At 35.4% G+C, this 22,436-nt stretch overlaps 1 protein-coding gene across 2 annotated transcripts in view; it reads right to left on the bottom strand.

The window, feature by feature from the left end:
* The window catches only part of TNKS (tankyrase), a 173,550-nt gene that overhangs the window by 14,645 nt on the left and 136,469 nt on the right, over positions 1-22,436 (bottom strand). The window contains exons 14-22 of one of the 2 annotated variants that reach the window (XM_082863818.1): positions 21,577-21,722; positions 19,461-19,626; positions 17,898-18,117; positions 17,492-17,601; positions 11,127-11,315; positions 8,994-9,231; positions 8,323-8,405; positions 1,478-1,598; positions 167-264 (exon numbers count right to left, since the gene is read on the bottom strand). In XM_082863818.1, coding sequence (XP_082719944.1) covers positions 167-264; positions 1,478-1,598; positions 8,323-8,405; positions 8,994-9,231; positions 11,127-11,315; positions 17,492-17,601; positions 17,898-18,117; positions 19,461-19,626; positions 21,577-21,722 — 1,371 coding nt within the window. The remainder of the gene's footprint in view (positions 1-166; positions 265-1,477; positions 1,599-8,322; positions 8,406-8,993; positions 9,232-11,126; positions 11,316-17,491; positions 17,602-17,897; positions 18,118-19,460; positions 19,627-21,576; positions 21,723-22,436) is intronic. The other variant, XM_082863819.1, reaches the window with a different exon arrangement.

The following is a 22,436-nucleotide window of genomic DNA, read 5'->3' as shown; positions in this document are numbered from 1 at the left end:
TAGAACAAAAGAGAGTAACTTTCTGAAAATACGCCAGTGTGTAATTCTGAAGACATTCCTCCTATTGTTTTCAAAAGTTCAATTCTATTATATTGTGTCACTGATGAGTCTAAGACTCAGTACAGATTTCAGGAAAAGATAATTAAAAATTTTCATGTACAATTACCTCTTCTTCTACTGACTGATATTCTTTATCTTCTGGAGCAAGATCCAGCAAAATAGTTCCCTGATTAACACAGTGAAAAGTCAAATAAGGATTGGTGCCTGCAGGAGAGAAAAATTAACATATTAAACAAAGGTCCACACTCTTTAGCCTCTATTTTGGGGAACACTTGTCATAAATAATAGATATTTTGGAACAAGTCTAATGTATGTGCAATTTGAACCTAATATATAAGGTTGTATTAAGCGAGTACATCCAAAGACAAGAGAAGAAATGGAGATGTGTTTGGTGATCAATTTGATCTGTTCTTACAGAGGTCCTTGTACATACACACAGCAGGCTCAACAATTATTTGTTGAACTGAACTCAATCATGAACATACATGATGCTGATACAAAAGAAAACACAGTGTGATTACAATGTAGTGTGGTCTAAAATATAAGAATTATCCTCTAAAAGAATTATTATCTGTGAGATGACTTGAAATGGTCACTTATAATAAGTTTAAAATACATTGTTCTTGTTAATTTCATTACCCGTGTTGATTTAGTACAAATAAGCAAGACTCAAGCTCAACATCTGTTAACATTTAGTTTCATGTCACTCTTGCAATTTTATTACCTCCGCAGACTAAATGACTAATTCAAGTTGTTTTCTTTCTCTCCCTTTGCTTTCGTATAGCGAAAGCACTTCTAACAAACAGAGAACAGGGAGGCACACAAAGGAGAAAGATAGGCGTGTAACAGCAAAGTACAATGGAAAAAGACTGAGCTGACAGTTGTGAGGGAGGGGAAAAGACACAAGATAAGGTAAGAGAGAAAGGTCAGATTATGAAAAGCCATGCTATGAACATCTGATTTTATCCTAAAAGCAACAGTGTTCTATTGAAGGGTTTTAAGCCCTGGAATGATATGATCATATAGTCATTTTGAAAAGTGTCTTCTGGTTACAGTGTAGGGAAGGTACCAGAGGGGTGGCAAAGGTGACTGCCAGAGATAAGCTGGAAGGTGGTTGTGAGAGTCCAGGAGAGAGATGACAGTGATAGGGATTAGGTGACAGCAGTGGGAAAGGACAGAAGCACAGATTCCAGAGATATTTAGGATACAAAGTGTTGGGGAAGAGGGAAGAGTGACTCTGATTTCTAGCTAAAGCAACTAGAGGGAGAGCGAGGTCAAGGATGGAGACGGGGAGGCAGGAGGTGCCACCCCAGCTGAGTGCACGAGCTCTGGGGTCAGGCCACCCGAGCAAATGCCAGCCTGGACACTTACCTTGTACCACTAATTTCTGAAATCTATTTATTTTTTAATAGCTTACCTTGCTGTCCACCTAAGAGTCTTTCTACTCCCTTGATTAATTTATGGCGGTGTCCGTATGCATTGATGCCTATTTCTTTCAACTCTTCATGGCCCATATCGGCCAACACATCTAGTGTAATCTGAAAAACGAGTCAAAATTAATTGCTACATCTTTAACAGTTCCTCAGACGATGAAAACTTTTCCATTTGCTTCAATGCTATAGCATCCAGTCAAATTAAGAAAATTCTTCTGTTTCCTTTATAAGCATGAACTGATAATCTTCTTAAAGTTGCCCCCATAAACTTATCAGCTTTTTGCTCACTTGAAATACTCCCTAATTTGCTTTCAGTCAGTGGAGAATTAAAATGGGAGAAATAATGCTATAGAAGTAGAAAATGGTCATTGCTATTTTTCCTTTTGATTATTTAATTCTGCCACATTTTGCTTGCCTCAAGATATAAGAGGGAACAACCAGTAGCCTGAAAATGGGGAAATACCAGATCCCAACATCCAGAAGGTAGTAGAGGTGAATGGTAGGGAACGGGAGAGGTGTTCAGCATAATGAAACAGGAGAAGCTTTAGGGAAGTAGCATTTATATAAAAATAAGAAGGAACTTCCTAGTGCTAAGAAGTATCCGAGCATGGAAAAGGCTGCTTTAGAAAGTAGTAAGATTTATATCACAAGTATTTAGTTAGATTACAGACCGTTTTATATAGAAACTATATAAAGAATTCCAACTTGGAGAAGAAAAAAGAGAGTAGATAGATGGTTTTTAAGGTCTCTTCTAAATTCTCAGATCTAACAATCCCTGAAGCCTAACATACATTCTATTTTTGTACAGAACAATGGTTTTAAATTTTTGGTTATTCGTCCCTGTAGATGGAGATGGTTAGCTGCCACGACTCAAAATTACCAGATTCCTTTGCTGACTAAAAGGAACTGTGACTCTAGCGTCACCCAGTGGCAGTGCTCTGAAGGCACAGGGTGAAGTCCTGGGCGGCCACATTTCTTGAGGGATGAACTGCAATTTTCAGCTCAGAAGAAGCTGGCCCCTCTGACAGTCCAAATACTACTCCACAAGATTAGCCATTGATTTTCTCTTTCCTCTGGAAACGGAGAAATCCTTTGAGAGACACTCTTTTTCCCACTCAAACAAGATATTTTTATCTATCCATAGCTCTCTCTACCTTTATCCTTGCACATAGCATTTTAAAAAACTAACATATTAGGCCTGGAGCTCTGATGGTTTTTATTGTCAAAATGAAATACTATATAATGAGTCCGATCTCCTCAGTGCAAAAAGCATACATCATTCATTCTTGGAAATAATTTACTTTATTGCTCCTAAGTGGCCATTTAAGAAATAATCGCTCCATTGCACAAAATGGGCAGTTCACTTCCAATCACCCAAAGGAAGTTTTCAGCAGAGCTTTTAAAAAGCAACAGTTTTGAAATATGCATCTTTGAGATGGAATAGATCACAACATAATAGGAGTCTTTACATTTTTAGCTAGATGTGATTTTAATATAATTTGGAAACCATGCACAAGGTTTACTACTTTACTGATATTCCATTCTTTTCTCCTTCTAAACTTCACATAAGGTTGACATAAAAACAGGATCTCATATCTATGTGGTAGCTTCAATTTAAAGAGTCCTTAGCTTTTCTGAATTGATACATATAGTGTATGTCTGAAAGAAGCAGAAACCAGGCCAGCAAAACATAGTATTAGCTTCTAGAGAAGAAATGGAGAACATTTGATACATTTGTTCATTATATATAGCTCCAATCGTGAATGAAATGAATACCTCATTTAATACTCACAATGACTCATGAAATACTATTACCGTCCTTATGAGAAAATTAAGGCACAGTGAAGCCATGAAAATACTACACAGAAGAGCTGAAATGTATTGCCATACTTGTCTTTCCTCTTGCTTATTTTTCTTAAAAAGGATGACTAAAAAGCTAACATAACTAAACATTAAAATTAGTTGCTTTGAGTTACGTGCTACCCTATTTGTCCTCATATTTATTGGAATTGGCAACTGGAAAACCTTAAATGACAAGCTAAAGAATTTAGATTTATGTTCACTAATCATTCATTCATACATAATATATTTAATGAGTACCTTCTGTATGCTAGATATTTCCAAAAAAGTAACTAATTAAACATTTCATTTAATTCTAAAACAACCCACTTCAGCCCAGAAAGGTAAATAACTGGTCCAAATTGGTAGTAAAAGAGTGGAGCCAGGGAACAAACAGAATCCTACCACTACAGATCACGCTATTTCCGCTGCCAAGGAGATAAAAGGTAAACACAAATATTTGGTAAAGGTTGCTAAATGTTTTGGAGGAACCCCTATGGGAACTCTTAGGAAGATTACTTACTGGCTTGAGGCTACAAGTAGGGGAGGGAACAAAGAAAGGACTAGGAAGGGGATCAGGAAAGGTTCTTAGAAGAAAGTAATAATTCAGCTAAGGAAGAGGACTTAGGCAGAGGAAGAAGGGAAGGGTGTTTAAGACAAATGGAAGACCATGTGCAAAAGGAAAATCAAGTGAGGGACTACAGAACATTTGAGAGACTCTAGCAATAAAGTTCATAATGATTAGCGTATAATGTATATACAGGAATAAAAGAAGGGATGGACAGAGCAGCAGGATAAAAGCAGATCTAATGGGCTTTACACACCAAGTTAAGACAGTGTCCAAAATGTCCAAGAACACCTTTTCAGCAGAGCAACACAAAGGTGTCTTTCAGGAGGATGGCAGTATGAAGGGCAGATCTGGAAGGGAAAGTGACTGTGAACAAGATGACGACAGGGTGGAGCGGACTGGAAGGGATGAATCGGAGAGCAATTTCAAAGGGACAGGTGACAGGGCCTGGTAAATAGAAACGGTTAGAGAAAAAAAAAAGAATGGGGGTAAAGATTATTCCAAAATTCTGAAGCTGAGTGAATATGAGATTATTGTGTTAATAAAAGAAATGGAAATAATTGGAAGTAAAACAGGCTAGTTGGATTTTAGGTATGTTTCTCCAAGATTCAAGGCTTTTATACTGCTAGAAATATTTTTCTGGAAATTATCTTTAAATTAACTCACTTTAAAAAAACACAAAACCTTAACTTAGTTACATCCAGGAACTTACAAGTTTGTTGGGCCAGTTATTTATAGTTAGCACACGTTAAAACCAAATTATAACCTTTAAAATAAATATTATCCATGTATCAGCTAAGTCATCTTGCACATAAAGCAAATGTCACTTCAAGAGTGTTACTTTAAGAAGGGCTGCCTCTTGTTTCTAAGATTTATTCATTTTCTCTGGGGTGGAGTGAGAAGAATTGGAGTTTTAATGAAAAAGGCCTTTCTTTTACTTGGGCTTAAAAGATTGCAGGCTAGAGTAACAGTAATTAGAACTAACTTTACAATCATGTTCATAATGAATTTCTTGAGTCCATTCCTTTGTCTTTAGATTCTGAAGTAAAAATTTATATGGTCACTTTTCATGAAAATATATATGTGGACCATAAATATGTTCACAAGGAATCTTCCAAGTCACGGCATTTATGTTTCAGGAATTGCAATGTAAATCAAATCAGTCTTTCCCACAGAAAAAGTATTCTAGTCAGGAAGCTATGTTATAGAGGAAGGGCCAGAGTGACACTGGTACTATACTTAACTAACTATAAAGGACATAGGTATATATTATTTAATATAGAACTAGCAAAGTATGTACGACAAACAAGTCAAGTTAGTTAAGAGACTTCAGAGAGAATAACTGTGAAGGTAAGAGGTGAGGCTATGATGCTCTGAAGGAAGTTTCCCTGGAACCAGAAATAAAAGAACTATGTTCCCCACTCCACTGAGAGAGAAGAATCTATCAGTAGGAACAGAGGCAATAAGATATTATGTGTCAAAGCATCTCAGGAAAACAGGACGACTCTGCCTTCAGCTCAATAGACATGAACTAAATGGCTACAATACATACACCCTAACACTTTGCCTCACCTCACAAATACCTGGCCCTCATCATATATTACCAGACTGACATAGAATGTTAATGGCAGAAAATCCTCTGGGTAAGTTATGGAAAGGGTTACAGAAGGTATTACTCTATAACTAAAGGCTAGTCAAGTAACAATTGTAGTCAAAATAAAACTTTAACTGCTTGAAGACTGGGCCAAAAGACAGTCACACAGAGTTCAACACAATGAATGGTGATATCATTTGTCTGGAGGAAAGAGCTATGCTAGGTAATAGACATTAAATGGAAGAGTCAACATATTGATAAAAAAAAAAGATACAGAAATTATTCTGGCAAAAGGAAAATCAATGGAACCATTTACTCAGAACAAAACTGAAGTGAAAAAGATAACAATGAAACTGATGAAACCAGGATAAGCTGTCAAAAGGACCAACTGTTAAGACTAAACTATTAAACTATTAAAATCAATAAAGTGAGATAACCAGGCCACAGGAAATCAGTTACTATAAAAGAGAATATATAAAGTAAAACAGAAAAAAGAAAACATAAAATTATGATGCGAACTGATTAAAAGAATAGAAACTGAACTCTTGAAAAACGGTTAACTGGAATTATTTGAATTAGCGTCTGTTTTTATTAAGCAAAGATATGTGAAATTTCACAGTTATTGTGGATATGATTTGGGAAGAAGGGAGATGGCTGGAATATGGCTTTAGCAGAGGATACTGCTTCTAAAACAGCTTTAATACCTTCAAGGGAAGGATAAAGGAAAAGGAGTCTTACTGTTTAGGCTATTCTCATAAGAAATCTCCAAACCAGAGGGTGAATCAATGGCAGGTGCAGCTTAAAGGAAAAGGAAATTATTATAGCAGTTTATGAAGTCCTCCCCACCAGACAGAAGATACAACTGATGTTTCATTAAAGTATATTTTAAAAACTGGCACAGAAGCATCTGACTGGGAATTTTAACTATCTGGACTTTTGAAAGTATTATTATATTTTACAGGTAAGGCAAGTGATAGGTTAAATGCCTTAATCAGAATCAAGGTCTTCTTTTAGTCCAGTGCTATTTCTACCCAACTGTTTTGATCATCAAGAGCATTAAAGATCAACTACAATATATAATATGAAGAAATTCAGCTAAAAAAAAAAAGACATTAGAAAATCTTAACATCATAATTGATATGAAAAAGACCTGGAGCTTTTAATTAACTCTAAACTGACTATATGCCTAACAAAGAAATCAGATGGGGCAAAGAGGCCAGTGAAGAATTTGGACACTATATCCATTTAAAGAATAACTGAAAAAGAAGGTGAATTTATGTTAAATTAGGAGAAACTCTGTAAGGGTGGGTGGGTGGGTGGTTGGTTGGAAGGGTAAATCCACGATAAGTTGACTAGGTCTTAGAAATATAAGAAGGGCTATATTATGTTGTAGTGAGCTGAATGGTGGCCTCAAAAAGATATGTCCATGTTCTAATCCCCAGAACTTGCAAAGAATCTTTTTTGAAAAACTTTTTTTACATCTTTGCAAATGTAAATTCAGTTAAGGATCTTGAGATAAGGAGATCATCTAGGACTATATGGGGAGGCCTTAAACTCAATGCAAGTGTCCTTACAAAAGACACACAGAAGAGAAGACAGACACAGAGAAGGCACGGTGAAGATAGAAGCAGAGATTGGAAGGATGTGGCCAGAAGCCAAAGGGCCTAGAAGCTGGCAGAGGCATGGGGCAGATTCTCCCCTAGAGCCTCTGTAGGGAGTGCAGCCCTGCCGACACCTTGACTTTGAACTTCAGGCCTCCAGAACTGTGAGGGAATAAATTTCTGTTGTTTAAGCCACAGATTTGTGGGAAATTGTTATGGCAGCCCTATGAAACTAATGCTAGTCTAATATGTAGACCAGAGGTTAGATTTCTGTGCAAAATAGGGTAAAATGTAAACATAAGATTAATAGATTATACATGGGGCAGATTTGGGTGTACTTTAAATTACAAGCATTTTATCATACCTGCCCAAATTGTAACAAGTTATTGTCCCACATGGATATAAAAAGGGTAATTCCCACATCTGGGAGAATGACTCAGTGACCTCTAGAGATCTTTCCCACTCTAAGATGCTGTGTGTATTAGTAACAGTCAAGTCAAACTCAGGAATTTATTATTTGATAGTTAATGGTAATAAAATCATACAGTGATAAGTTAAAAACTCATTATCCTGTAGAAAAACAGAATGACAAACAGAAGGATCTTAATTCATAAACACCCTAATGATGACTTCATACTAAGACCTTCACAGCCATTTCAGATATATCTGAAAATAGGCTAAGTCTATAAGCATATGGCCAAGTTTTGGTTCAGCATTATTTTAGGCTCCAACTAGGCAATGGAAACTTCATAAAGAAGCAATTTTTAAAATGTACACTTGCCCAAGAATTATTTTGCTATCCAGTAATGGATAACTGCTTCATGAAGATTTTGCTAAATAGTTAACATAAAAATTTCTCACTAGTTTTAAGTGGAGTCTAGTCACATTAGTAATAAAATGAGATGAACAATGGCTAACACTTTTTGGAAACAAAATAATGAGGAAAGATTTTGAAAACATTCTTTTGCAGGGGTTTCATGGCCTGTTTTGATATGTAATAAAACATATTGAGCCAGACTGCTTATAAAGATACAACAAAATAACAGACTCTAATCATCTGTTAGACAATTTTGGAAAGAAGCATAAAATACTAGATTCCTCTAGCTTTTTCAGAAATTTGTTTTGAGTTTTAAAAGAGCAGCGAAGAAGCAGAAAAAGAAAGAACAAGTGGCAATTAATAACTCTTAATATTAAATTAAAAAGACTCAACTATATATGAGAGCTTACCTGTTCTGTTTCAAAGATGTCCCGAAGGTGTTCAAGACCAAGGCTTTTCAGGAATTGGCTAATATTCATGTCAAGACCAGCAACTAAAACAGACATACGTTAAAGTTTTTCAGAAAGAAGTTTATCAATCTAAAGGAAGTTCCAGTATTTATTTAAAGCCGCGGCTCTATGACACCCTTGGCTGTGCAGATGATTTTACTTCAAGTTATCTCTGAATTTGATGGGGAAATAAAAGCAGAGTTTATCTTATCAGTAGTACTTATATTAATATTATAAAGCATAATATAATGCTTTTAGTGAAATATTTAACAGTGGAATTAAAAAATCCAAATTTATCAGCTATTGTTTCAGCTTTCATTTATCAGCTATTGTTTCAGTTTTCATTTCTTACATAATCTCTCAGTATTTTTCTGATATAATTTCAGTAATAAGACTCACTCAGTTCAATAAGATACTATGGTTGGAAAAGGATATACTGGGATATACATAAGTAAGAACAAAGTAGATGCCAAAGAATTCATTCTACGAAGACATATTTCTTATAAGCTGTTGTGTACATGAAAACTTACAGACAGGATGTCTTTAAGTGAGGTGTTCAATAACTACCAATAGAAAAGTGAATCTGTTCACTTAAAACCGCAAAACCAATACGCGTTCACAGGTGTACTTGCCTTCTCCTTCCTTCCTTTCTGTGCCTGCTGCGCCATCCCCAGCGTTAGACGCTCCTCCTACTGCCAATTCTGCTAAGGGGCCGGCGAGGTTGTCTATGCTGCTAGCAGCAGACAGGCAGGAGGGGGTGGATGCTGGTGAGATCAGAGAGGCACTCACTACAGTAGCCTGAGGTTTAAAACAGGTAGGTAAGGCCTCTGGGGGCATGGCGTCTATCAGCAAAGCTCTGATATCGTCAGCCTAAAAAAATAAATAAATAAAATAAAATAACACAAAAAAATTACGTTTTAAAACAGTAAGTTTCTCACTAAGGACAAAATGCTTAGTGGATTTTTTCTTTAATGAATACTCCATTATTCCCTATTGGGTTTTGATCATTCCTTCCTCCTTCCTTCTCTGATCCACAGCTCCAAAGAGTCCCAGTAGTTTCAATAGGTAGAATGGAGAAACTATACAATTTTAAAAAAATATTTCATCTTTTGAAGATCTAATGTGCAGCTTGGTGACTATAGTTAATAAGTACTGTACTATATTCTTGAAATTTGCTGAGAGTAGATCTTAAGTATTCTCACCGCACACACAGAAAAAAGTTAACTGTGAAAAAAATCCAAGAATGTGAACTATGTTGACTCCTAGAAATACTTTTTAACACTAAATGAAAAGTGTGCACACAATTGTTCATACTTATTACACATGTATTCAAAGGACATGTAAATTAACAAAGATTTGAATAGAGTTAAAAAAATAAAATATTTCATCTTTCATCTAAAAAGGAGCACATTTTAGAATGCTGATTCTCAATCATCTCTTCTTTAGAAGGAGTTTCCATACATAGTATGTGTTGTTTATGCTTAACAACTACAATAATTTTTGTTCAGTTATTTAGTGCATACTTAATAATTTAATGTACAATTAAAATCTGGTGAAACTTTAAAGGGACAGCACTTATTTTGGCTAGCTTATTCACGAACTCTACAGTCTGCTAGGCACAACTGTTGTTAGAGTATGTGGGAGATTGTCCCCAAAGAGAGCCAGCTATCAATTCTTACTTCCATGTACATCTGTGCCTCTCCTTCCATCAGAGGTGGCACCTCCCTTCCCTGGAATCTGGGTTGCCTATGAGTTTCTGTGACCAATAGAATGTAGAGGAAGTGATGTTCTGAGGCTTTTGAGCCAGGCTTTAAAAGGATTGGCAGTTTCTACTTTTTTTCTCTTAGAAGTCATCCTCCCATGCTGTAAAGAAATTCGAACTAGACCACTGAGTGTGAAATACTACGCAGAGAGAGGTACTGTAGGATTTAAGGCCATCTGAGATGCTGCAGCCTCAGCTGAGCTCCCAGCTAAAGGGAGCTGGCAGAACAGCAGAACAGCCTAGCTGAGCCCAGTCAACCCAGAGGACTGCGAGGAATTATAACTGTGAGTGGCACTGTACTAGCCACTCACTTGGTTTTGGTTAAGCTACTAAGTGTTTTGAAAACTGTTACTCAGCAACAGATATATAAAACAGAATGGGGCTTAGAAAAGTTTTTTGGTTAAAAAATTCTAAATTATGTGACCATACAGTAACTCCCTGATTTCCAGAAAATTCAGGAAAGATGTTTCTTTACATCTTTTTGTTTAAATGTTATGTTAAATGTTTAAATGATGTTTAAATGATATGTTAAATATCATTTAACCACAAAAATTTAATTATTGATTTTGAAACTATTTCTACAGTATATCAGTTTACTTTTCCATCTTCAGAAGAATGATATACTGCTTAGAAGATAATTTTTTCTTTGACTATCTCACCCCCCTCAGGTAAATTACCATGAACATCAGATGCTCTAGAATAATAAGCCAAAGTAGAAGGTGTTAAGATATTTTACGAATACAATCTATATACAAGTTTTTCTATGATTCATGTTTTCCCTCCAAGTTAAGTATGGCAAAAAAAATTAACTTACTGCTTAGTTTGCCTTAATAGTTTTAAATTATCTAAAAATGAGAACTTAAAAAAATTCATAAGGAAGGAAATTTGTTCTTCTTCCAAGAGATATATGCACCACTAGAGGTAAACCTGTTAAGCCCTGGAATTTACTGTCATTTCTGAAAGTATAACAAGCAAGTCTAAATATTCTGAAATGAGGACTTACCGTTGCCAGATCTAAAGGTGTCTGGCCTTCTTGGTTCTTCATAGTTGGATCTGCACCATGTGCCAGGAGTAGGGCGCAGAGCTGTGTCCTGCCTTTTTGGGCTGCTTCGTGAAGAGGAGTAAATGCCCACTTGTCTGTTGCATTTACACATGTGTTGTATTTTATCAGTAACGCTGCAATGTCCACATGCTGAAGAAAAACAAAGGGATGCCAAGAGGTAAGATTGAGATTATTTGGTAAAGCTCCTTCAGGTACACTTGTTTTTATTTAACATTTCATTCCCTCTATATCTCTATTCTCATCCTTAACAGAAGTTTCTTCTATAAAAAAAGAATATTCATTGCACCCTTCCACCTGTATTTTGGACTTCATCTTTTCTTGCTTCCTCTAAAATATCAATTCCACAATTATTCTGTTACCCTGTAATTCTTCATGGGAGCCTTAAAAATTTTTTTATTCAGCCTTATATTCAGATCTATCTTAAAAATAAACATATAAGATGAAACTATTACCTGTCACACCAAGTTTCCTAATAATGGGCTAACCTGTCTGTCAAACTTTTCAAACCAGCAACCTATAACCACTGCTTCTCTTTATCTTCCCATTTCTCTTTCTAACCTATTGCAACCTGATCTATTTATTGAAAACACTCATCTCAAAGATTCTCAATGTTCTTTCTTCAGCCGTTGGGAAAGTAACATAACAAAACATTTTACAAAAATTAGTCTGTCGAGCCAAAATGACTTAGGGGGTGGAGGAAATGTCAGCTGCAGACGCATTAACTAATAACCTGGGCATGAGGTGATAAGATCCTCAACTGTGATGGTTAGAGAAGAACGGAAAAGAAGAGCTAAATTTGAGAAATTCTGAAGGCAAAAAAATCAGGTTTTAGAAAGACAAATTAACCACAGAGGAAGAAAGATGAAAAAAAAAGTCAAAGGTGACTGCCTTTTTTCTTTTTTAATTTGGTCTAGAAGATTAAGAAAAAAAAAAAGGTAGATGGAAGCATTAACAGAAATTGAGTAGCAAGAGGTTAATTAGGAATGAAACTATAAGGAAGGTCCACTTGGGGTATGTGGTTTCTGAGGTACAATATCTAAGTAATGATGTCCTGTAAATGGTTTCACACAAAAGGTCAGAGCACAGATAAGGGGGTCATTTACTTATTCACTTACTCTCTCTTACCGACTCACCCACCAACCAAACATTTGCTGAATACCTATCTGAAGCTGAATTTCATGAGAATGGGAAGAGATGGGGAAAGTAAGGACCGAAGTATCCCAGGATAGAATTTAGGGCATGTTTCTTCAAATTTTCCTTTAAAATTCCTTAATATTTTCTTTGCTCTCTTGAAGACACTCACTTCAAAAAGAATAGGTACTTCTTCTGAGGTAGTATTAAAGTATTTTTTGGTGTTTTTTTTTTAATATAATACAAATACTTGTTAATTTTAGGAAAAGTGATTTCAGAAAAGAGAGGAAAATACAAATCAGACAACTTCTAAGAAAGCTTCCATATTTGCTCTGACAATATAAAGACAACAACAACAACAACAAAGAGCATAACCAGACTAGGGCTTCTGAGAACAGGCCATGTTTTGTGATCTTTTGGGGATTATGAATGAGGTATATCATGATTATAAAATTGATTCTAACACAAATGATAAAAATAGGTAACATTTGTAGCACTATCAAAATCACTTAAAACAAAACAGACCCCAGTGATTTATCTCCCTTATTCAAAGGATATACGTTGAAAAGAATAGCTATTTTTGTTCAATTAACCCAAAAGCACGGAGTAATTTCAAGCTTCTCCCCAGTAAGGTTATGGGGTGTTTAAACTAGGTTCCTGATGATTAGTTTCATTCTACTCCATTTGTGTTGGCAGTATAATATAATTTGGTAGACTAATTTGTATAGGCTTCCAAAATTAGATAGTCCAAGGAAAATTATGTGTGTGTGTGTATAAAATGAATCATATATATGGTATGTATTATTAAACTTTCTTTATATTAAATTTATAGTTTATGCTTAGAGAAACCAATTACGTGCTTATTAAATTTGCTGACAAACATCTGAAACAGCAATAAACAGGAAATATGCTGCTACCCAAGTAGACTAAAAACACAATTCTTAAATCTTTTAAACAGCCACACCACTGGGGCAAAAAAAGTAACTGAAATTTAAGGGTGACAAATGCAATAAATAAGCTACAGCTCAGTCCTATACAATACATAAGAGCAAAGCATTGAACTAGAAGGTCTAGAAAAGGAATTGAACTCTGCTGGAACGTTTCCAGGAGTCAACTTAATATGGTTTCAAAATTCAGCTGCAACACAAAATGCTTTAAATGACAAATGCAACATAAAAACACTGCAAGGGCCCTAATTTAATTTTAGAAAGTTGGGAAGTAGGGAGAAGAGAAACGTGTTTGGGTTCCAGTTAGAGCAATTTAATTGTACGATAATGTCATGAAATCCCCCTAACATTATACATTTTAGAGAAAGCATTAAAAAATGAAAAATGTGAGAGAGAAAACTCAGCAAATTGATTTACTCTTATGAGATAATAGAAAACTACATGCTGTGTGGTAAATAAATATCAATGCTTTATAGCTACTGAAGAGCAAAAAAATTAGTTGTCTTGTGTAAATGTATATTAAAAATAATATAAGGCATTATAATACAAAAACACTAAACAGGATAATGCACATTACCACTAATATATACTCTCATGAAATCTGTAACTTTTATTTAAACTTCTTAAACTATGTCTTTGTTTCTCCTTTTGGAAAAACTGAAGTGGTAAGTTCTTTCTATATAAAAAGGCCCAAAGACACACAGAGAGCTGACTGAGCTCTCCAGAGGAAAAAAGGTAAAATATGTATCAAAGAATGATGACCAATAAATAACAGCTTAAGTAACTTTATGTAATTTCAGATATCTCACACAATTATTTTATCTGCAGCTACCAGTCATTATCCATTACTGAAGTCAATTAATCTATTTAATACTGATATTGAGCTGGTCAAACATACAGCTAATTCCTAAGGCTGTGAGATATAAAAGTGACACACAGACCTTATTCTGACCGGCCCAGTATGAGGGCTGTGTGGACCGAGTTATCTCATAATAACTGTATTCCCTTGGATTTGGACAGAATGCACTTTCCACATGCATGGTCTTATCTAATTATCACAATAACCCTGTAAAGACGGTCTCAGCATCTAAGTTTTACTAGTGAGGACAGTGAAGATTAGAAAGATTAAGGCACTTGCTGAAGACTTGTGGGTTATGGAGGAAAAGATTAAAGACTAGATCCCAGAGGTTCAGACTCCAAATTCAGGTCTCCATTTCGCCACATCTGCCTGCATGGTCTTGCTAGACTAAAACACAAGCGCCATTTCCTGACAAGTTGAAAATGGCAGAGAGTATGATATCAGGGAAAAGCTATTTAAGCAGAGATCACTGGGCAACCCTATACCTAAAACTACTCTACCAATAGCCTTATCTTAAATATAGAAGCCTCTATTCCATACAAAGTGCCACCAAAATCTCCTTCACAAAACTATCACTTCAGGGCAGTACATCATATACACCATGCAGCCAGGCCAGTCCAAGCATCATTGATATTAATACTATATAACCAGTGTTCTGCCACCCTAACAGAGCCCTATAATTTCATTAAAATATCCAGCCAAGGCTTATGTGCTGTATGAATAAAAAGGGGCTTTGGAAAGACATATGGATTTATATGTCTAGATATAATGAAAATATAATTATATCTACCCCTTAGCTAAAGTAAGATAAAGTAGCTTAAACATTTTTTATATCATGGTTAACCTTGGTCCTTATTTTAAGTCTACTAATTGAGACTGAGATAAATACAGATTTGATGTGGTTACTGACAACAGGTTATATGATATACAAATTGCATTAGATAAAATTATTTCATAGAGCAGAGATTCTCAATGGAGGGAATGACCTTACCTACTGCCAACTGAAAATCACTATGAGATGTTACTGGGGGTGGGAGGGTGGGTATATGTTGTATATGGTAAAAACATGGTAACCAAAAAAAGTCAAGAAACCATCAAAGTAAAGGTTTTAGTGAGTAAGAGTACATAGTCATTAGCTCACAGATATTTGATTTTTAAGTTTCCAAGTTTAATACAAGAAGGATTTTTAGAGTGAGTCAAAAAAGCCACCCACACACTGAGGCAAAAGTACTTGCTACAAACATACTGTCTAGCTCATTAGCATTCTTTAGTAGAAGGATGGGATGAACCAGGTTGACTGAAACCTCTACCAAATGCCCTCTACACAGCCTGGAGAACTTTCTCTTCATTTTTACCTCCATAAGCTACATTCATTTACAAAGAGCTCAGCAGTAGGGATGTGATAAAAAGCAGGATAACATAAAAAGAGAGAATGAAACTAAAAATGCTCATGATCTTTCTCACTTGGAGTTAGAAGAGGAGAGCAGGAGTTGTGGATAATGGTGAAATAAGTTTATGAAAACGGGACAGCGGGCCTCTGGTCAGGAGGCGGACTGCATTACACTCCCTCAGCTAATGGCAAGATAGCTGCAAGGGAATACGAACAAAGACAAGGCCGTCCTGCACTCTACCTTATTATATTTAGCCACAAAAGAGAACCACTATAAATTTTCTTTCTTTCACACTGGTCACAAATTGACACATATGTGTAATAAGTAGAATCTCAACACCTTTCCCATCAGAAGAATGGGAATTAAAAGGTAAAATACTTAAACCTTAAAAATTTAGTTTTACTTTCTTCATCCTCAGTGACAACTATGAAAGCTATGAAAGGAAAAGACTGACAGGACTGAACTTTTCCACATCCACAAAGTATGGGATATACTGGAAACACAGTACATAGATCAACATAGTCTACACAGTTGACAGTATATGTTTTACTAGATCAAGTCAAGAAGTATAATTCTACTGCCTACACCTATCCTCACTCATTAGTAGATTTATACAGAAGTTAAAAGACACTGATCCCATCAGCTTTATAAACTCTTAACTGATAAACTTTTAACTGAGGCTTAGAGATATGGAGAGAAGGATCATGCTAAGAAAAATATTGGACATTATTCTCCAAATGATACATATCTATACTTATAACTCAAAGGTAAAAGGATTATACGCACATGTATATGTAGTATATTAGCAGTAAATATTTAGCATGCCTGGTCTTCAGTAGAAATACACGTAGTACAGTGAAATTGAGAATTTTATATGAAAGAAGGCTAAAAGAAAATTCTAATGATTTTAATAAAGGATTAATTATCTTTGGAAAGATAACTTCAAATACAGAAGTTTCAAGAGGATTTCAGTACTAATAATATATTTATTAAATCTGATAACTTTCAATTAGCATCACACTTGGAAGTAAAATTTTCTTTCCTTTCTGTCCAACTTGAAACTAGATTGTTTGCTTTCCTTGATTATTCCCACTCAAACATGTCATGTCCCTGAAATACTGGTCTTTGAGAGGCGGCATGAGGAGATGCAGATATTCTCATTATGAAGGGCAAGGGAGAAGAGAGTAAGAGAATATGGAAATCATGGTGATTAGTTTTTACTTATAGTCTGTCAGGCTTCTGCAAATCTAGAAACTGTCCTCACCAATAATGATTCCATCTATGAGAGCCCCTAGTATGTACATTCTGGCACGTGTGCATCTTTACAGTCAAATAGGGATTCTGACAAGCACAAAAGCATTCATCTTCTTCCTGTGTGATTCATCAGACCTAAAGTGGGCCTTGGTGACTTCCAGGCAGTCAGTCCAACAAATGTCAAGGCACTGGAATACAACCCTCTTCCTCTTTCAGCTGATGATTACAGATTACAGTTACAGGGCTTTGCAAGAATCATTTGTGACTTTCACTGTGGGGTTTCAGCTAGTCATCTGAACTCTATGAAACCATATACACCAATAGCTCAACCATTTTCTTGAATCTTTCTAAGATGCTGAGGATAAACATAAGCAAGCATAATTTCCATGCCTACAGAGGAACCTCCTGGCTTTCATAGTTTCTAAAATCTACTTAAGGTAGAGTTAAGATTTATTATCTACATCAATAAATATTAACTGAGCAGCCATTACATACCAATTATTGTGCTAGATAATGTGAAGAGACCAAAAAGCTATAAAAAGTATGGTCCTTGGCCAAAAGATAGTTATGCCTGAGAAGGCTAGAAACACTGTGAATAGTAAGATTAAAACTGTGCTAAATTACGCTGTTGGTTAGATATCTACTTATTGCATGCATGGTATGCATTTAACAAAGTAGTAAATATCAGTGAAGTTTTCTAGACTTTAACTTTAGCATGCTCACCCCATAGGATGCTGCATTGTGAAGAGGAATTAAACCACCTTTGTCTTGGGCATTAACATCTGCTCCGTGCTCTAGAAGATATTCAGCTACTTCCAGGTTATTGTAGCCTGCTGTTAGAATGAGAAAAGGCAAATGTCAGCTTAAAAGAAAAAGGAAAATATGTATATAAATGATAAGGACCAGAAAACATTAATACTTTTTGCTTTACACTACTATCACATAATTAAGTATAAGACATTTACAATAAGAAATTTACATAATTTATAATAAGAAATTATTTAAAATAACATCAATCAAGCATTTTCTGAGTAGCACTCTTCATGCTCAGCATTTCTTTCATCTTCTGGCGAGCTGTATTAGGCATCTAAGAAAGCTCGTGAGCCTTGCAAGTGCTGGTGATGCGTACCTGCCAAGTGCAGAGGGGTTGAGTTCCTGCCTTGGGTGTCTCGGCAGTTGATATTCTCTGGGGTACAGAGCTTCTGCACTCTTGCCAGGCAGCCCTTCTTGGCAGCATCCAACAAAGCAGCGTCTCCTCTCAGTAAGTCCTGAATATCTGTGTCTCCTTCTTTTACCAAATCTAAAGGTGTATTTCCATCTCTGTTCTTTTTAGTCGGATCTGCTCCATGCTACAAAATAACCAAATGGGGTTTGTGTTTTCTGTAGTATCTTCGTTTTGTTTCTTTATTTTTAACTTCACCTTCACTCATCCAAAGAAAGATTATCGATTCTATACACATTGTGAAAAACAGAGGCAATATTTGGTCTTTCTTGCAAAATTCCTACTTAGCAATATACTGGATCAGCTTTCTAACTATCAATACTTCCCAACCAAAGCCCCAAGCCTCAGGATCAACAGTGATGGTGAGTGGGAAAGGTGTCGAGTGTCTTTTACTTTTCGTATCATATACTTTCTCAGACTCCAAGCTGTCTTCAGAAATCACTTTTCCTTTTAATCATGGCCTGGATATTAATGTTGACCAGATTTCAATTATATAGAGATATTCAGTGTTGATGAAGTGAGAAGAGGAAGACACACAGGTGGAAAAAGTACTTAATTCCAAATGGAATCAATAAAAAGAAAGTTTGGTAATTTAAAAATATTTCCATTGTAAGTCTTAGAACCTATCATGAAATTAGGTAGAAATGTATTAACAGTTAATTTGATTTTAAAAGTTTAATCATCTATACCTATGAAATAAGGTCAATAAAAGTCAAGAATCTTTATTACAGGCCTGACACAGACTGCTATAGGCCCAATGGAGAAATCTGGAATAACCAACCTAGACAATGAATTCACATTGTCCTAGAAGTTATTTCTTACTAACCAGTGATAATAAAAATGAGTATCAAATACAGTGTTATTCTCAAAACTCATAAGAACATACTTGATCCCATGAAAGTTGCAGGAGAAGAATTTTATATTTAACCAGGACAAGTTTTTCTCTAGTTTAAAAAAAAAAAAAAAAAAGAAAATGACATAAATACATGTCCAGTAATTTTTCACATCTTTTAATTAATTTCACATCTTTTAATTTAACTTCATATCCTTTAATGTTTAAATAATGCTTAATAATTAGAAATGAGCTTGTTAACAATAATAAAATAGCTAGTAAGAAGAAAAAATCAAACTTGATGGAAAAACTTGGTTCTTCTCGTACAAATGTTTTCTGATATTAATACTGTAAGTATCAGATAAGCAATGCAAACTAATTCAACTCTTTCCAAAACCTACCTTGCTGAACTGTGATGGACTCAACATAATCAAGTCAGTTCAGAAAGGCACTTCAGACATTACTCAAAGCTACGTGAGTATCATGATATCACACTTAAACATCCCCCTAAAATAGAGAATGGAAGCAGTCTCTACAGCACTTACTGTACTGTATTATAGAATAATTTACTCTGATGTAATTTTATGTCCTAACCAAATAATAAATATAATTACTTTATAATTTTAAAAATTACATACTTTTAAAAGGAGCTTGCAGATTTCATATTTTCCTTTAGCTGCTGCTTCATGTAGAGGGGTAAATTTCCATAAGTCTGCCACATTGACAGAAGCCCCATGCCTTACCAAGAGCTCAGCTACTTCATAGTGTCCATATGAACAAGCATTATGAAGAGGCACCAAGCCACTAAACAAAAGAAAATTATTTTAAAGACATACAACAAATCTTTGCATTAAAATGATATGTATAATAAAAATAATTCTCTATGGCATTGATTATACTGAACACTCACTTAAAAAAAAAATTCTCCTCTGATCTTGAAGATAGCATCATCCATTTCCAAACAAGGATTAACAATTTCAAAAATTTCAAAAATGTCCCTTTCAATGTAAGGACTTACTTAGTTTCTTGGTGATGGATATAAATTTCACAGCAATCTTTATTCTTAAAATACATATAGATATACCCATAAAAAAAGGTTCTATTATAATACTTTTAATTCAGGTTTCATCCTGGCAATATAAAGAGCAACACTACAAAGTGATTTCAGGAATAACTAACTAATAACCTGGTTTTATCATCTCTCAGATTTTCTTCCATTTGGGTCTTCCTAGTGAAAACTGTATGCTTGCTTACTTATAAAATACACAATGCAATCTAACTTATTTACTTAGGCAAGTTCAACCTTTTGTTTTTGGCTTTTTTTTTATTGTTAATAATCTGGTAGTGGTTTCTGTGCATAGATTTAAATATTTAGGTGCCAAGCAATGAAAACTCAAAATCCAAGTGATAGAGAAACTTCAGTATTCTGTAAAGAAAATAATGAAATCAACCATAAACTCTAGTCAGATGAGCAAACTATCCTGTGATGACTCTAAGTTCTGATTGGAAGGCAGCTGGCATTCTAAAAGGACAAAGATGTCCCCATAAAAAAGGGTGCATCAAAAGGATAAGTTTAAGTTGCACTTAGTACACAGCAAACACAAGGTATCAAGTTAGTACCTTTTTACTTAGAGAGATCAGGTTTTTCTGTTTTTGTTTTTAATGTTTTGAGACCAAAAATACTGACTGCTAAAATGGGGCAATAGAGGGACTTCCCTGGCGGTCCGGTGGTTGAGACTCTGCACTTCCAATGCAGGGGGTACAGATTCAATCCCTGGTCGGGGAACTAAGATCCCACGCGGCGTGGCCAAGAATAAAGTGGGGGGCGCTGATGGCAATAGAAACAAATGTTGGTTCCTCTCTAACGCACCATAATACTTTGAAAGAGCTAGTGATAATATTATTAAATATTCGTGTCTGATGTATCCCTTTTAAAAGATAAATAAGCCCAAAATGGTTAACTGAGGTCTAAGTTGTGTGGTTTAATTCTACAGCAGTCTGGTATGTAATTACACAGAAAGGTGCTTATTTATATTTTGAGATGATATGAAATTAACTCAGGATATGGAAGCTCATTTCAGTTAAAACTTCCTTCTTGCTTTTCTAAATAGCTTCCACGGCTGCTTTAAACTCTGTCTAGATAAATTAAAACAGTTCAGTAAACTAATAAAAAATAGAGAATATCTGAATGAGTAAAAATAAAATTATGTTTCTATTAATATGACTTTGGGATGGGTGGCTTCTTTTAGGAGGAGATTAAACATTTTTAATAGCAAAAAAAGGGATGAACAATAAATTACAAACTATATAAACACATGTACATAATGCAGTAAAATACTATATATAGGCATTAAAAGGATGAAATGAACTATTAAGTACTGACATGGAAAGACATTCAGCCTATACTACTGGGTGAAAAAGGCAAATTGCAAAGCAGACCGTGTGCAGTGACATCATCATTTACATTAAAAATAAGCTCCACCACAACAGCACACACACTGCAACAGGTCCTTCAAAACTCCAGATGGTTACAACAAAATTTTGATGCTGTAATCTCTAGGAGGTGGAGTGAGAGGGACTTTTCACTTTCTATACTATACATTTCCATAATGTTTTAATTTATGCTTTAAACTTAAAAAAAACACGCATTACTTTCTTAATAGGGACAAAATACCTAAAACTTCAAAAATATAAAGAAAAGAAATTTTAAGTATCAAGAAAATGAATCCCAAACACTGAAATTCTAATGCATACCCTTTGTCTTTGGCATGGACATCGGCACCATGGTGTAGGAGGTACTCCACGACAGACACACGGTTATAGCCTGCCGCAAAGTGTAGGGGTGTAGAATGCCGGCCCTCTAAATCTCTGCAATTCACATTCTGAGGGCTGCAAAGTTGCTTTTATGGCACACACACACAGACAAACACAAGAAGAACGTTAGTATTTATTCATAGAACTCGCTCCAAAATACTGCAGACATCTTGGATAAATTGTATTTTTCTAATGAATATTTCTTTCCAAAGATTAGATAATACAAGTGATGTTTTAATATCAGCACGATGTTTGGCTTTACAGTGTCTATGTTTGCAGAGCTATTTAATCTTTTTCAACATTTCCTGGCCAAAATCTTAATCAAAAAGAAAAACCCATAATAAGGCAAGCATTTCCAAGGCAAATGGTGCCTTCCTTCTTCATAGTTATAAGGCTTTCCTCCCCGAGACTGCCTGTAACAGCCTGTATGCCTGTACCAGCACGCTCTTAGCCACGCTTTGCTCAAATAAGACCAACCCTGGTTGACTGCAGAATTACCCAGAATTCTTGCCTCCTTTGACATGGCAAGAAGGCGCTGGGAAAATTACATTAATTCTGTCTGGGCCATCCACTTGGCCCTTTGATCCATCTCAGCAAAGCCATGCAGTCAACAATGTTTTACTTGATCTTTGAGGGGATATTTGTCTAAGTCTACACGTCAGATTGATTCTGATCATATTCTAGTTTCTGGCCTTTTATCTCCTTCAGCTGTATCCTCCAAATCTCTTCTATTTCACCTATTCTCCTTTTGAATATTATCATTTCAGCACAAGCTCAACTGTTTGCTTACAAAGCAGTAG

This window comes from Leucopleurus acutus (genome assembly GCF_964270905.1).
Source record: "Leucopleurus acutus genome assembly, chromosome: 21".
NCBI lineage: Eukaryota > Metazoa > Chordata > Mammalia > Artiodactyla > Delphinidae > Leucopleurus > Leucopleurus acutus.
Note: the sequence above shows the minus strand (reverse complement) of the source record. Positions and strands in the feature narration are given on the sequence as shown.